General features: G+C 40.1%; 1 protein-coding gene across 1 annotated transcript in view; it reads left to right on the forward strand.

Moving 5' to 3' along the window:
- tmem131 (transmembrane protein 131) overlaps window positions 1-17,188 on the forward strand; it is a 175,344-nt gene that overhangs the window by 55,836 nt on the left and 102,320 nt on the right. Inside the window, exon 3 of the mRNA XM_067985799.1 lies at window positions 4,255-4,295. Coding sequence (XP_067841900.1) covers window positions 4,255-4,295 — 41 coding nt within the window. The remainder of the gene's footprint in view (window positions 1-4,254; window positions 4,296-17,188) is intronic.

A 17,188-nucleotide genomic window follows, 5' to 3' on the forward strand; every position in this document is an offset into this window, starting at 1 on the left:
TGAACTAAAATGTTTTTGTGATCATGTTTGACTTAAAATTTTAATCAAAAGACAAGATTAAGAATCAGGCGTAAATGATTATCTGGTCCAAAAATATTACAATAGGTGAGAACTGTGAACCTAATTTTTAAAATTTCAAAATAATTGAGTGTTAATATTAACCATGACTACTTCACTTTAAACATGCACTGAAAACTGGGAGATTTACTGTGATTCTAAAAGGATCATTTTTAAACCCAACATCTTTTGCAGTTTTATGTCATATTTTGTAATTTTTATAGTTCCGCATGTGTATCTAGGTTTCCTACAGAGCACTTGTATTTTTAATCTCCAATTTAAAAAAAAGTGTAATCCATGAAATTTAATCCCATATGTGTGATGAGTCGCTCTGCACATTGAGAGGTATAGGCTTTTTTCCCTTTCAAAAGGTGTTTTAGTTAATTTCTTCATTCTTGATTTTCCTACACTAATTCACTGATTTTCCTGTTTCCCTTTCATGCAAAATTGCATTTGCTGCATGTTCTTTTTTTCGTAATCCCGTCCTCCAGCTGTCTACCTCTAACTTCTTGTAAAATTATGACTGCTAGCCTTGCAATCAAATGAGTCACATAGGCCATTAGGCCATGCCATTATTGGACTCTATGAAAACATAGTTGGAGATGAGCATTTCAAAAAAAAAATTAAAGTAAAGTTATGTTGCAATCTTTTTTGTTTTCTTGTGACATGAATAAAACTTATCTTAAAAACTGCTCATTAACACCACAATATGCCATGGTACCTCCAGAGCCTCCCACAGCTTACTACATTGCTGCAAATGGCCAGATTATAAATACTCGTACTGCTGTTAATTGTGGCTGCAAACTGGTTGCTTGAACTTAACAATGTACCTTTGTACTTTTTTAAAATTACATAATTTAGTTGTGTTTATAAGTAAAAAAATGTGCAATCTAGTTGAAAATGTAACCGAATGAAGGCCAGCATTGAGTGGAGAGTTCAAAACCTGGTTGGTGGGAATTGTTGCATTGGATTTATTTTGCCGCTTGTTTTCAGACAGAACGACTATGCATGTAAAATTATTTTGGGTAGATGCGTGATGCCATTTGTACAATTGTGGCTTCTATGACCAATCCAGTAATGTAAATAGTGCCTGTTTCTGGAGCTTATAGATTCCATGAAATGTTCCCATCAATTTTTCAGTAAGTTTAGCAAGCTCTTGTAAGGTCATAGTTCATTAATATAAACTGGAAGCTATCTTGCATGAGAGCCACCCAAAAATGAAATTAATGTGGGACAGTTACCCAAGGCTGCAGCAAATTGATATTTTGGCATTATGGAACTTTGGACACGTGTGTGTTTAGAACTGGTACAAGAGGATGATACTAAAGCCAGTGAGCATCAAAAAAAAACTTCAACTGACACATCATTGATGCACCAAAAGTTTGGTTGAATACAGTTGAGGAGAAGCCTAATCCTCTGCTATTGGAGGCATAGAAATGCAGCGTTTCTTGGCCGTTAATGAGCATCAGTTTTATTCACCCCAAATTATCTATTTATAGTTTGAAAATGGTGACCGTATCCAAGTAATTTTCTTTCTCGTTTTCCATGACTTGTTCTTTAGCACACTTTAACCAGCTAAAATTTAGAGCAGAGGTTTACAAGCAGTCCAGACCAATGGATTTTGCAACAAATGAAGGAGAATGAGGAACAATTTACAATTTTTTTTTAAAAAAGTATAAAAGGCGAAGAAGTGGGAATATTGATAGTTGAAGCCTAAAGCTAGTGTTTTGAAATGAGTATTTGTTGCAGATTCCTGTAATTCAGGAAATATTGCAATATTAATGGGAAACCAGCTGGTGTTTCATTGCCTGCAGCAAACATAGGACAAGTTTGCTTGCCAGCTGAAATGTCTTTTAATGTGGTGGGCAGGAAGTTCAGGTAAAGAGGAAGTTTGTGTAACCAGGAAATGTGTATGGAGGTGGTAAGATTTGAGTTTCTGAACATTTCCTATTGTGAAGAAAGCTACAAAATGAAGGCTGACTTGTATAGAGGATATTATGCAGTGCGATATTCTGCTCGGTATATATAGAAGGTACATGGGGGCAGTATTGTTATATGGAGTATTCTTGCCAGATTTTAACTGTATTGGTACTAAAACAAGGTAGAGGAAATTGCATTTAAACCGGTATGCTTTAATATTGTATGACACACTTGATCATCTTAATTCAGCACTTCATACTGCTCCCACATCACCAATCTCAGACCTATTACCAACAGTACTTCACGTGTCTCTTCCTTACCTCAAAATGCCCTCTCCAGACACAGCCTGAGTGTGCAACCATAGAATGCATAATTGCATATTTTTCACCGTTTAAATGGACATACTACACAAATTTACATAATTTATGCTTTACTGAAATGTTAGTGAGAATTGATTATCTAATGCAAGAATCTGGTTCTAATGAGAACATTGATTACTTAATGTATGAACCTGATTCCATAATTCCTGAGCAACAAGATCATGACTGTTATAATGTTTGCTAGTTGGATCAATATTGTATCTATCCTAACCCACAATGATTTGCTATTTTTAAATGTAGTTTATAGAGTTTTTCATAGAATGGCTACAGCCAGAAGGAGCCCGTTCGGCCTATCGAGCCCATGCCGACTCATTGTAAGAGCAATCCAGTTAGTCCCATATCCCCGCTCTTATGGGAAGTTATTTCTTAAATTAGTTTGTGATTATTGTGCGGACCATGCATGGTAGAGAGTGGAAGACATACTGTGATGTTTCAGGTGGTGTGGCTAACTGTGTTGGTTTTTCCCCATGTGTTTGTTGGAATGTAGACAATGCTGACATAACTGCAATAATTGCCCATCCCTAATTGCCAGTGAAGTGGCTGGCGGGCATTCTTGCCTCATAGCGATCTTTTTACATTTTGAGTGGCATGCTTGGCCAATTTAGTGCCCATTAAGAGTCAACCATGTATGGGACTGGAACCATGTGTAGGCCAGACCAGGTAGAGGTGGCAGGCTCCCTTCCTGAATGACATTAGTGAACCAGTTTGGGTTTTTACGACCAGCCAGTAGTTTTCATGTTCATTTTATTTCTCATGCCAGCCCACAAATTGCCAGATTTATTGAATTTAATTTCACAGCACTAATATACCCAAGTATAATGTTCTATGTAGTGTTATCATTGTCTGACAGTAAGTGTTTTTGTGACTTGTGAGCATTGTCTGTGTTGGGTTCGTTTTTAAATTGATGCTGCTCATAGAGTTAAAATAGTAACAGCAGAAACTGGGTTCAAAAACATGAGCTGCAGGATAAGTCACTGTCCATTGTATCGTAGTAAGTATAGCACAGGAAGAGGCTGTTTGGCCCAATGTGCCTGTGCCAGCTCTTTGAAAGAGCTATCCAATTAGTCCCACTCCCTGCTCTTTGCCCATAGCCCTTAAGTTTTTTTTCCTTCAAGTATTTATCCAGTTCCCTTTTGAAAGTTATTATTGAATCTGCTTCCACCACCTATCTGTATCCACAAGTTACTGACCCTTTTACCACTGGAAACAATTTCTCCTTATTTACTCTATCAAAACCATTCATGATTTTGAGCACCTTTGTCAAATCTCCCCATAACCTTCTCTGCTCTAAGAACAACCCCAGTTTCTCCAGTCTCTCCACATAACTGAAGTCCCTCATCCCTGGTACCATTCTAGTAAATCTCTTCTGCACCCTCTCTAAGGCCTTGACATCCTTCCTAAAGTGCGGTGCACAGAATTGAATAGAATATTCCAGCTGAGGCCTAACCAGCGTTTCATAAAGGTTTAGCATAACTTCCTTGCTTTTGTACTCTATGCCTCTATTAATAAAGCCCAGGATCCCATATGCTTTTTTAACAACCTTCTCAACTTGTCCTGCCACCTTCAAAGATTTGTGTACATACACCCCCAGGTCTCTGTTCCTGCACCCCCTTTAGAATTGTACCATTTAGTTTATAATGCCTTTCTTCATTCTTCCTACCAAAATGTATCACTTCACCCTTCTGCCTTAAATTTCATCTGCCATATGTCAGCCCATTTCACCAGTCTGTCTTATGTCTGTAAGGCTGAATTTATATCATGTAGGGAGTGTTCACTAACCAACATGTGCCTTATTACAGCTTGAAAATACTTATCTTCTGAGAACTGTTACAAGTGCAGGTAAAAAATGTGCAGTTTAGAGATTGACTGTATTGAGTATATTTTTGTGTATTTACAGACGGAGTCCGACATGGGCCTCAGTTCATATCAACAGAAAACGTAAGTATCTTGGGTTTTTCCGCCAGACAATGACAAATCCAAGTCTAACTTTAAACAGCAAAAAACTTTTAATTGGAATCCAAATATAATTTCTATTCACACTATGAACAATAGTGCTTTTATTTGTAAACTTGAGAGATTTCAGTCATACCGATGTCAAGATCAGGAATTTTATGCTGGGAAAGCAATGGAAAGTAATTTGGTAGTCTAGAATTTTGTATTTGAATTAGAAATGTGCCCAGTCAACAGGAGAAAAGGTTTGCTGATTACTGAGAATTTTGTCACAACAGTGTACCATAGTTACTGTTATCAGATAATCTAATGTAATTCAATCTTTAAAGTACTTTTATTTAGTGATTTTCACTATCAGCACCAATATTCTCTGCTCCCCTCTTCTCTCTTGCTGGGATTCCAGGTGGACTCCAAACTTGCTCAAGTGGCCATTTTTCCTTTGAGTGTTGGCTGACTGTTCAGTGGGGGGGTGGGCACGGCATCCAAATCTCCTCCCTTCCTGCAGGGCTGCCTGGATAGTGATCAGGGATGGGAACTTAGAATGGAATCATAGGTTACAGCATGGAAGTAGGCCATTTGTCCCATTGAGTCTGTGCCGGCTCTATGCAAGAGCAATCCAACTAGTCCCATTCCCCTGCCCTATCCCCACAGCCCTGCAATTTTTTTGCTTTCAAGTACCTATTCAGTTACCTTTTGAAAGCCACGATTGAATCTGCCTTCACCACCCCCTTCCCTCCACCGGCAGGGCACTCCAGATCATAACGACTCGTGCGTAAAAGTTTTTCCTCATGTCACCTTTAGTTCCTTTGCCAATCACCTTCAATCTATGTCCTTTGGTTCTTGACCCTTCAGCCAATGGGAACAGTTTCTCTCTCTCTTCTGTCTAGACCCTTCATGATTTTGAATACCTCTATCAAATCTCCCCTCAATCTTCTCTGCTCCAAGGAGAACAACCCCAGCTTCTCCAGTCTGTCCACGTAACTAAAGTCCCTCATCCCTGGAATCATTCTAGTAAATCTTTTCTGCACCCTCTCTAAGGCCTTCACATCTTTCCTAAAGTGCGGTACACAGAACTGCACACGATACTCCGGTTGTGGTCGAACCAGTGTTTTATAAAGGTTCATCATGACTTCCTTGCTTTTGTACTCTATGCCTCTATTTATAAAGCCCAGGATCCCGTATGCTTTTTTAACTGCTTTCTCAATCTCCCTGCCACCTTCAATGATTTGTGCACATATGCCCCCAGATCTCTGCTCCTGTACCCCTTTTAGAATTGTGCCCTCTAGTTTATATTGCCTCTCCTCATTCTTCCTACCGAAATGTATCACTTTGCATTTTTCTGCATTAAATTTCATCTGCGACGTGCCTGCTCATTCCGCCAGCCCTTCTATATCCTCTTGAAGTCTATCACTATCCTCCTCACTGTTGACTGCCCTTCCAAGTTTTGTGTCATCTGCAAATTTTGAAATTGTGCCCTGTACACTCAAGTCCAAGTCATTAATATATATCAAGAAAAGCAGTGGTCCTAAAACCTACCCCAGGGGAACACCACTGTACACCTCCCTCCAGTCTGAAAAACAACTGTTCATAAGAACATAAGAAATAGGAGCAGGAGTAGGCCAATCGGCCCCTCGAGCCTGCTTCGCCATTCAATAAGATCATGGCTGATCTGATCCTAACCTCAAATCTAAATTCATATCCAATTTCCTGCCCGCTCCCCGTAACCCCTAATTCCCTTTACTTCTAGGAAACTGTCTATTTCTGTTTTAAATTTATTTAATGATGCAGCTTCCTGGGGCAGCAAATTCCACAGACCTACTACCCTCTGAGTGAAGAAGTTTCTCCTCATCTCAGTTTTGAAAGAGCAGCCCCTTATTCTAAGATTATGCCCCCTCGTTCTAGTTTCACCCATCCTTGGGAACATCCTTACCGCATCCACCCGATCAAGCCCCTTCACAATCTTATATGTTTCAATAAGATCGCCTCTCATTCTTCTGAACTCCAATGAGTAGAGTCCCAATCTACTCAACCTCTCCTCATATGTCCACCCCCTCATCCCCGGGATTAACCGAGTGAACCTTCTTTGTACTGCCTCGAGAGCAAGTATGTCTTAAGTATGGAGACCAAAACTGTATGCAGTATTCCAGGTGCGGTCTCACCAATACTTCCCTGTTTTTATATTCTATCCCCCGAGCAATAAAAGCCAACATTCCGTTGGCCTTCTTGATCACCTGCTGCACCTGCATACTAACTTTTTGATTTTCTTGCACTCGGACCCCCAGATCCCTTTTGTACTGCAGTACTTTCCAGTTTCTTGCCATTAAGATAATAACTTGCTCTCTTTTTTCCTGCCAAAGTGCATAACCTCACATTTTCTAATATTGTATTGCATCTGCCAAATCTCCGCCCACTCACCCAGCCTGTCTAAATCCCCCTGTAGGTTTTTTATGTCCTCCTCACTCTCCACTTTCCCTCCCATCTTTGTATCATCTGCAAACTTTGATATGTTGCACTCGGTCCCCTCCTCCAAATCGTTAATATAGATTGTAAAGAGTTGGGGACCCAGCACCGATCCCTGCGGAACACCACTGGCTACTGGTTGCCAGTCCGAGAATGAACCATTTATCCCAACTCTCTGCTTCCTGTTAGATAACCAATCCTCCACCCATGCCAGAATATTACCCCCAATCCAGTGATTCTTTATCTTGAGCAATTATCTTTTATGTGGCACCTTGTCGAATGCCTTCTGGAAGTCTAAATACACTGCATCCACTGGTTCCCCTTTATCCACCCTGTACGTTATGTCCTCAAAGAACTCAAGCAAATTAGTCAGACATGACTTCCCCTTCGTAAAGCCATGCTGACTTTGTCCTATTAAATTATGTTTATCCAAATGTTCTGCTACTGTCTCCTTAATAATAGACTCCAAAATTTTACCCACCACAGATGTTAGGCTAACTGGTCTATAATTTCCAGCCTTCTGCCTACTACCCTTTTTAAATAAGGGTGTTACATTAGCAGTTTTCCAATCTGCCGGGACCTTTGCCAAGTCCAGAGAATTTTGGAAAATTACTACCAAAGCATCCACAATCCCTACTGCCACTTCCCTCAAGACCCTGGGATGTAAGCCATCAGGTCCAGGGGATTTATCCGCCTTGAGTCCCATTAATTTACTGAGTACCAATTCCTTAGTGATTTTAATCGTATTTAGCTCCTCCGCCCCCCCCCCCCCCCCCCCCCCCCAGAGCCCCCTGTTTGTCCAGTGTTGGGATAGTCTTAGTGTCCTCTACCGTAAATACTGAAACAAAATATTTGTTCAGCATTTTTGCCATCTCCATGTTTCCCACCATTAATTTCCCGGTCTCATCCTCTAAGGGACCTACGTTTGCTGTAGCCACCCTTTTTTCTTTTTATATAACTGTAGAAACTCTTGCTATCTTTTTATATTTTGTGCTAATTTATTTTCATAATCTATCTTCCCTTTCTTAATTAATCCTTTAGTTCATTTTTGCTGTTTACTACTATGTTTCCTGTCACTTAGCCAATTTTGTATTCATGCTGCTACTGCATCCTTTATTCCATGGGCTTCAATCTTGATGACAAGCCTATTATGCAGCACTTTATCAAACGCCTTTTGAAAGTCCATATACATCACATCAACTGCATTGCCTTTATCTACCCTCTCTGTTACCTCATCAAAAAACTCTATCAGGTTAGTTAATCAAGATTTGCCTTTAACAAATCCGTGCTGGCTTTCCCTAATCAATCCACGCTTTCCCTAATCAATCCACACTTTCCCAAGTGACTGTTAATTCTGTCTCAGATTATCATTTCTAAAAGTTTGCCCACCACCGAGGTTAAACTGACTGGCCTGTAGTTGCTGGATTTAACCGTACACCTTTTTTTGAACAAGGAAGTAACATTTACTTGAGCTGAGTTTTTTTTTCTTCTCTCCCAACTCAAGAACTGAAGCCAATTGTACTGCCTGTAATGTCATTGGTAGAGGTGTAGATGTTTACTTTCCTTCAGCCTCTTGGGAGGGAGATTGCGTTGGGGCTGAAATTGATGGCTTTGGCATTCCCAATGCTGAGTTCAAGGAAGCTGTGACTTATCTATGACTTGTTGTACAGGCTGCCCCACTGTGTGGAGGTGGCTATGGGATCAAGAGGAGTGGCAGAGGCAGAGCTAAGTGTCATCACTATGCAATTGGAAGCTGACCCTGTGCTTCAGCTGATGTTGCTGAGGAGTAGCATGTGGATGAGGAAGAGGGGGTTAAGGATAAATTCTAGAGGGAGTCCAGAGGCAATAGTGAGGGAACAGGAAGAGAAGCCATTCCACTGACGGACGGGTAGAAGTGGAACAATGCAAGGGCAGTCCCACGATGAAGAGACGATGGAAGAAGATTACATGGTTGACTGTTAAATGTTGTGGAGGTCGAGGAGAACTCCGCGCGGTCAAGTCTCGAAGGACAGTTTGTGCTATGAGCAGGGTGGGATCCTGACTGGAGTGATTTGAACAGTGAATTGAAGAGTAGTGGGGACAACAACATGAATCAAAGTTGTTGATTTAGGTAATGCCAAGTTTGGGTTTTAGAAAGAGGATGGGAAAACTGAGAGGGGTAAGTAGTTCTACAGATTTCAAGTTCTGGGAAAGAATGCTTTGGAGCATGAATGAGTTTTGATTACAACACTGTGGATCTAGGGAGGGAATTTTATCGATTGATCTCACTTTGGCAAGAAGGGTTTCTTTGAGGCCAACTGATCGTAAGTTCAAGAATCATTTATTATTAGCTATATATTAGAAATCGTGAGCAGCCTCAGGATTTTAAAGGTACTGTACTAGCTGTCGGTGTAATGTTAAGTGACCAACTGAAAACAATAAGGCATGACCTAAAGCTTAATGACTGCCTGAATAATTTCCAAGTAATAGTGCCTGAATATAATCAGTAACTGTGACATCACGTGAACTGTCAAGTGAAGCAGGTAGTACTGTTAATCAGCATGAGCAATCATAATTCAAGTTAAAATAAAAAGCAAACAAAGTATGCCCGCAAATGCTTCAACAGCAACCAATCGCAGAGAAAATAATTTAAAACTGTAGAAGCATGTGTAATACCAAATGAAACAAACAGCACCCTGACAAAAATCAACCAAAGGCAAAGAGTGAAATGGTTTTCACTAAGGGAAAACCCAGATTAGCAGAGACCTGATAGTAGTAGAAAGCCCATAAAATTATGTTAAGGAACTGAAGCTGGGTTTTGCAAGCCAAAGGAGGAGGATAAAGCAACCCAATCTCATAAGTGGCAGTGGTGACCTCTTCTCTCTTCCTCCCCCCTGCCCGCAACAGAACAAGTTTTTTTTTAAATTCTCCCCCTCCCCTTTCCCCTGAATTGACAAAATGAAAAATAAACAAAACACACCCTTAAATATTTTTGGAATCCAGAGGACATAGAGTCTAATTAGCAAGCGAGTATCCTAGACGCAAAATCCCTAAATCAGCAGTGGAAGAAGTAGCAGTACCCAAGCATAACAAGTGGCAAAAGTAAAATAGGAAACAAAACCAAAAACTTTTCCACCGCCAATCGAATAAGCAAGCGCCATCACCTCCCCCTCTGATCTAGAAACTCCTCCCTGCTGAGCAGGAACTGTGGACTGCCCCACCCTCCCTCCCATTGAGCAGAAAGTTATGGAATGCATTCACTTTCTCCCAGCCCTCCCCCTCCCACCCTGCCTGACGTTTGATTTCCCATTCCAACCACCTGCTAGCTGCCAATCGCTCTACTCAGACCAACTCCCACTGTCCACAGTTCTGTATCACAGGCTACTCCGAGCCCCGCTTCATTTACCTTTAATAGAAACATCACCTCCTCATTCACAGCATCCTTCCCCCTCACACTGGCTGCATTTATCCTCCTCCCTGAAGGCTAGCTGGCTGGCTGCCCATGTTTCAATGCCCCTATTCATGATCATCTGAATTTCCCTACCACAGCATTTATCTTTCCCCGGCTTCTCTCCCCATCTCAGAATTTTGCAGGCAGAGATACTGTCGACTGAACATCATCCCCTGCTGTGTCCTTGTCCTTCACCCCCTCCCCCACTTCCTCTCCTGTCCCTTCACCTGCTCCCCATCTTTTCTCCTTTTCCTTTCTCCAACCCTGCTTGACCTGAAAAATTCAAATTTGTCTGGACTGCCTTTGAATGATCCTCTGCTTAGTTATTGACTAGGTATGCTCATTCAATTCCTGCATTGTTGTGCTCAGTAACCCTTCTATACAGTGCCTCTCTAAAATTATCTGGTTGCCATTTAAACAAATATTTTCAAATTATTCAGGAAAATCTTAACCACAGGTCTTTGGTAATGTTTGAAATGGTGATATTCTCTCTCTAGCATAATGGGAATGTTATTGTGATATTTTGAGACACACAATAGCATAACGTCATAGAAGTGGCCTGATTTGCAACTATGCAAATGTGACTGGATACTCGAACATCAGTTTGGAATGATGTGTTGATATGCATAAGTTCTTCAATGTGCCCAAGAGCATGTAAGATAAAGGTAGCAAAATATTGCTTTGCAGTATACCACTTAAACATTTCTCTTGGCTTTGTAGAAATTTATTTGCAAGAATTCAGTTGTGTGACACTGCACACCTATTTAAAATTTAGAGTTTGGGAGGTGAGTGTGTAGGAGTAGGAAGAGAAGCTGTTACTGGAGATGTTCTAGCTGTGTTCAGATAGGTAGGAGTGGAGCCATACAATACAGCTTTATTTTAATTCAGTACCTTGCTGATATTTTTAAAATACTTCCTGGCTGAGGTTCATTGTGAACAGCATACTGGCTAGTCCTGGATGCTAAATTCTGGTATTTCTATGGAAGTGCTTGCTCAAGTCATCCAGTGTTTCCCACCATCAGTAGGCACCTGAGATGGCGAATCACAAGGTTGAAAATCAACAACTAAATTGAGCTTTTTCCTATCGGATAAAAAATGCTTTTATTACTTGGATGGTTGAAATACCTTACCTCGAAAGGGTTTCTCTTGAGCTCCTTTACCTTCAAAATAATAATAGCATTTTTAAAAAAACAATAAAAATGTCTGATTAAAGATCCTTTTCAGTACCTTATGTCTGTCTTTAATGTTTTTAATTTGTCTAGAGGGCATTACTTTAAGAGCTGTTATATTTAAGTTGTCATTTTCACATTTATATGGTATATCTTGCAGTGTTTAGAATTAGATGTGATAAAATGAGCAAATATGGATGTTTTTGGCACTGCACCCTACTTTGAAATGTTTGGTAATAGCAGTTTAATGTCAGTGTAGAACCTTATCTGAATAATTGTCGTATGTTAAAATAACTATCCAATAATGCACAACATGCAAGGTTTAAACAGTGGTTTACTGGGAAATCAAAACATTGGTTTACATAGCAATAAAGTCCAAAAAGCCATATTCTTTTGAACTTGCTTGCACCTTTGGAAAAGTTCATCTTTATCAACCCTGGAATGTTCGCAATACTCCCACGTGAGATGGTGTAAAGGTGCAGTAATCTTTTTGTTTGCTTGCCAACAGCTTTCATTGTGGTGCTTACAGTTTTTAAGTGCATTGAAATCAGCAAGGCTCTTGGTTTCTGTTTATTTGGATGATAAATTTGGAACTATATTCTCAAAACCAAATCTTATGTTTTATCCAATTTAGTTGTAAAACTCTAAACATAATAAAACATTGCATGTCTCCGTCCCTGCCTCAGTTCATCTGCTGCTGAAACCCTCATCCATGCCTTTGTTACCTCTAGACTTGACTATTCCAGTGCTCTCCTGGCCAATCCCCCATCTTCCGCCCTCCAGAAACTTGAGTTTATCCTAACTCCACCAGTTCCCATTAACCCATCACCCCTGTGCTCGTTGACCTACATTGGCACCCAGTCTGGGAACTCCTCGATTTAAAAATTCTTATCCTTGTTTTGAAATCTCATCGTGGCCTCTCCCCTCCCTATTGCTGTAACGTCCTCCAGCCCTACAACCCTCCGAGACCGCTGCGCTCCTCCAATTCTTGCCTCTTGCGCACCCCTGATTTTAATTGATCCACCATTGGCGGCCGTTTCTTCAACTGCCTTGGCCCTAAGCTTTGGAATTACCTCCTTAAACCTCTCTGCCTCTACCCTTCTCTCCTTTTTAGATGCTCCTTAAAACCTACCTCTTTGACCAAGCTTTTGGTCACCTGTCTTAATATCTCCTTATGTGGCTTGGTGTCATTTTGTTTAATCACTCCTGCGAAGTGCCTTTGGATGCTTTACTACGTTAAAGGCGCTATATAAATGCAAGTTGTTGTACTGTTGACTGAGTGCTCTATGTGCAGAATAAGTCAGCAGGCACATTTCATAACACTCCAGTCCGTAGTCAGATGATTAATGAATTTGCATGTTACTTGTAGATTTGATAATATTCAGATGCTATCTAAAAGGATATTTTTGGATATCATGAATAAAATGTACAAATCCTCTGGGGACAGGATGAATTATTTTAACCCACGATTTTCTAAACTTTAAAATGAACAAATGGATGGAAAATCATATGCTGGACATCCCTATTTCCTGCAATAACACTCCCTGGGCATGCTCTTCCCCACTGGGAATTGTCCCTACAAGCATTTTACCCCAATTGATGTAAAAACAGGGGTGACCTATCTGTAAAGCTTGATGAGACTGGTTAGACATGTTGTATTAAAAACTCAAAATAATTAATTTTACTAGAGTTTAGATTTGGTTAGCTTCATGCAATCAGGATCACCTTTAATACCCAATTAACTGGTACATAGTTTTCTATCTGATGAGCATATTTGCTTTTCTCCTCCATTTTTGCTTTAATTTGATTGTGCAGTCTTCTCTTCCCCCTCCTCCACTGCACATTGTATGCCATCCCCTGCCTGAGATGGCAAGAAACCAATCCGATCGGAGATATTTGCCTCCCAACACTTGTGTAAACTGGGGAATGTACAAGAGCAGCGTGGAGCTTAATTGATGAACAGTGGCCTCCGTTTGCTATCAATCCATCTAATGCAGCCTTTTTTTAATAGCACTGCTGAGGTCTGAGCATGTTGTAGAAGTATTGGTAATGAAACTGCAGCATACTGGAGCTCCCAATACATTGCCCTAGAATACTAGTCTAATAACATTGTATGTAGGTTTGCTGACGTTCATTGTGACTCCCCACCCATCTCAAAGTCCATTTGCTCATTTGGATTTTGCGTTGGGCAATATTCTTGAGGATTATATTTTAATTTAAATATGTAAGAACAGTTGAATGTGTATCTCCTGATTTTGCATTTTCCTTATTGGATTTCACAATCTCTTCTACAGCAGGCTAGACTATTAAAAGCTATCCTAGTGGTTAATTCAGGGGTCTTATCAGATTATCTGACCCTACTTTTTGAGATTTTGATTTTGAGCTGTTTTCCTTCAGGTCCTTGTTTAAAATAATCATGAAGAAACAAGGGTCATTTATGCTAATTTGATTACTAGTGTTGCTGTTGCTGGAATTGACATGACAGCAGTAAAAATAATTTGCAGCATATGAATTGAGTTTAATGCACCATGTTCAATTAAAGGCAGCACCATTATAAAGAGATCAATATAGGGTAAAGGTAGTATGTAACAGTAGACATTTACTTTAACATCTTATTTGTCTGACTTCCAAGTAGTGCATTAAATTTTCCTACTTGGTCTCATTTGCACTAAGGACACAGAAGCATTTACAAGGTTGCTCACTAGCATCATTTAGTTGGGAAGCCAGTGATGAGATGAACCAGCTAACAAAGGAGTGAAATACTGGCAACGTTGTATTTTTGTCTTGAAAGTAAACACTCGCCGCTTCTGAAGACAGGTCCACATAAAATAGTCATAGTACAGGCTGAATGGATGAGTTGATGAGAAGGGTGTAACCTATCTGTACATCAGTGAATGTAAAAGAACATTTTGTTTCTTTGACATAATAGGGATATAGTAAATAATGCAGCTATAGATTCCTGGAATGTGAACTAAAATAGTTGTACAGGCAATAACTACAGATCAAAATTGAGAGAGCTGTCATGTTGTAGATAAATTTCTATGGCATTTTAGTACTGTATTGATTTTTTTTAAAAATCAGGTATGCAAAAGTTCCCTACATTGCTGTCCTTATCTACTTCAATTACTGATGTTTGCCTTGCCGTTTTTATTCTTTTGGTAGAACATGTCAGGAGTAGCAGAATTGATATTGGTCATTGTGGTCTCCAGGAGTTTACTTCATTGCCAAAGAGAGGAATTGTCAGAGGAATTTTCTGTAGTTTTTCCTATATTGGCCTATTTGTGTTGTGATGTTTCTTTTTTGCAGTTCCCCTAAGACTGTCTTTTCTTGTCTTTTTCATATCTCCATAAGGTAGATATCTGAACTGCAAAATCGAAATGCAAGTTGGAAACTTATTATAATATACACAAAGTTTTTGGGAATGCATTTTTCCAGACAACTTCATAAACTGAACTTTTTAGGTGGTGCATAACAACATCAGGGCATCTTGATTGTCACCTACCCCAAATCAGCTCCTGTTTCTCACATTTTTTCCCCCTTCTCCCCCCACGCACGCGCAATTTTTTTAATGCTTTTGTGTGAATCATAGAAAGCTACGACACAGAAGGAGGCCATTTGGCTTATTGTATCCGTGCCGGTGCTTTGCAATTAAATTTCAAAAGGATTGAAAATTTAAACAGCTAGGTTAAGTCCATGACCATTTGTGTCTGTAGAGATATCTGTTTGTAAGCTACTTATTTTTTTAAAAAAGTCACTTAAGCAGATTTTGAATTTTTTAGTTTTGAGTTGAGATGCAATCCATCAGTTTCAAGTTTTTTAAATTGAGGTGCAACACTATCAGTAATAGACTCTACCTTAGGTGTATATCAACTTTGATCACAATTAACAAGTTTTAGTGAGGAATTTATCATAAAACTTCCTCTATGGATCTGCATTCTTTTCTGGAAGTGTGAATCGTTGTTAATAACAGTGATGATGCAGAATTTAGTTTACTGGTCAGATGTGGGAATTAGAATTTGGAAGCAGTGCAAGCGTTTACAAAATACTGAAGAGTGTGTTTGATTCTCTAATAGACGCCATCAATGCCTTTACTCTCACTTCATAACCAAAACCTGAACAAATCTGTGAGTTCACGTTCTGAAATAGACTCCTCCATTGTGATTAAATATTTCTGATGTGCTATTACACATCTAGCCAGGCTTTTTTTTAAAAAAAAAAGATTTTCTGAACATAGAAAAGCATTCCAATCTGCTTGCTCATCTAACTCTGAGAGAAATCATATGGTTTCCTGAATTCCTGAAAGAAAAAATTCAGCCCCAAAATTCTCTCCACTGTTTTTAGACACGGTGCAGTGTTGTTTTTGATGTGTATTTTTCATACATGAGTTTTATTTTTTATGTATTTTTTGACTTTTTTCTTAAAACAAAAAGCAAAGAGAGCAAGAGGATAACTAAGGAAAGAGTTGGCCCTATTTGAGACCAAAAAGGTAACCTATGTCTGGAGATGGAAGATGTGGGTATGGTTCTTAATGAATACTTTGTACCTGTTCACAAAAGAGGGGGACGATGCAGAGATTGTATTTAAGGAGGAGGAGTGTGAAATATTGGATGGGATAAATATAGTGAGAGGAAGTATTAAGGGGTTTAGCATCTTTCAAAGTAGATAAATCGCCAGGCCCGGATGAAATGTATCCCAGGCTGTTAAGAGAAGCAAGGGAGGAAATAGCGGAGGCTCTGACCATCATTTTCCAATCCTCCCTGGCTACAGCCAAGGTGCTGGAGGATTGGAGGACTGCTAAAGTTGCACCATTATTTAAAAAGGGAGAAAAGGATAGACCTAGTAATGACAGGCCAGTCAGTCTAATCTCGGTGGTGGGCAAATGATTGGAATCAATTCTGAGAGACAGTATAAACCGTCATTTAGAAAGGCATGGATTAATCAAGGACAGTCAACATGGATTTGTTAAGGGACAAATGTAAGGAGTCACACAACACCAGGTTATAGTCCAGTCCAACAGCTTTATTTGAGATCACAAGCTTTCGGAGCTTTGCTCCTTCGCAGGTGAGTGAAACTCACCTGACGAAGGAGCAAAGCTCCGAAAGCTTGTGATCTCAAATAAAGCTGTTGGACTATAACCTGGTGTTGTGCGACTCCTTACATTTGTCCACCCCAGTCCATCACCGGCATCTCCACATCATTGTTAAGGGAAGGTCGTGTCTGACTAACTTGATTTAAATTTTTTGAGGAGGTAACAAGGAGGGTCGATGAGGGTAGCGCATTTGATGTAGCCTACATGGATTTCAGCAAGGCTTTTGAGAAGGTCCCACATGGCAGGCTGGTCAAAAAAGTAAAAGCCCATAGGATCCAAGGGAAAGTGGCTAGTTGGATCCAAAATTGGCTCAGTGGTGGGAAGAAAAGGGTAATGGTTGATGGGTGTTTTTGTGACTGGAAGGCTGTTGCCAGTGGGGGTCCCGCAAGGCTCAGTACTAGGTCTCTTGCTTTTTGTGGTATATATTAATGATTTGAACTCGCATTTGGGGGGGCTTGATCAAGAAGTATGCAGATGATACAAAAGTTGGCCGTGTGATAGTGAGGAGGAAAGCTGTGGACTGCAGGAAGATATCAATGGACTGGTCAGGTGGGCAGAAAAGTGGCAAATGGAATTCAATCTGGAGAAGTGTGAGGTAATGCATTTGGGGAGGGCAAACAAGGCAAGGAAGTACACAGTGAATGGGAGGATACTGAGGTGTAGAGGAACAAAGGGACCTTGGAGTGATGTCCACAGATCCCCGAAGATAGAAGGACAGGTAGATAAGGTGGTT

The sequence above is a fragment of the Heptranchias perlo genome, chromosome 6 (genome assembly GCF_035084215.1).
Source record: "Heptranchias perlo isolate sHepPer1 chromosome 6, sHepPer1.hap1, whole genome shotgun sequence".
NCBI lineage: Eukaryota > Metazoa > Chordata > Chondrichthyes > Hexanchiformes > Hexanchidae > Heptranchias > Heptranchias perlo.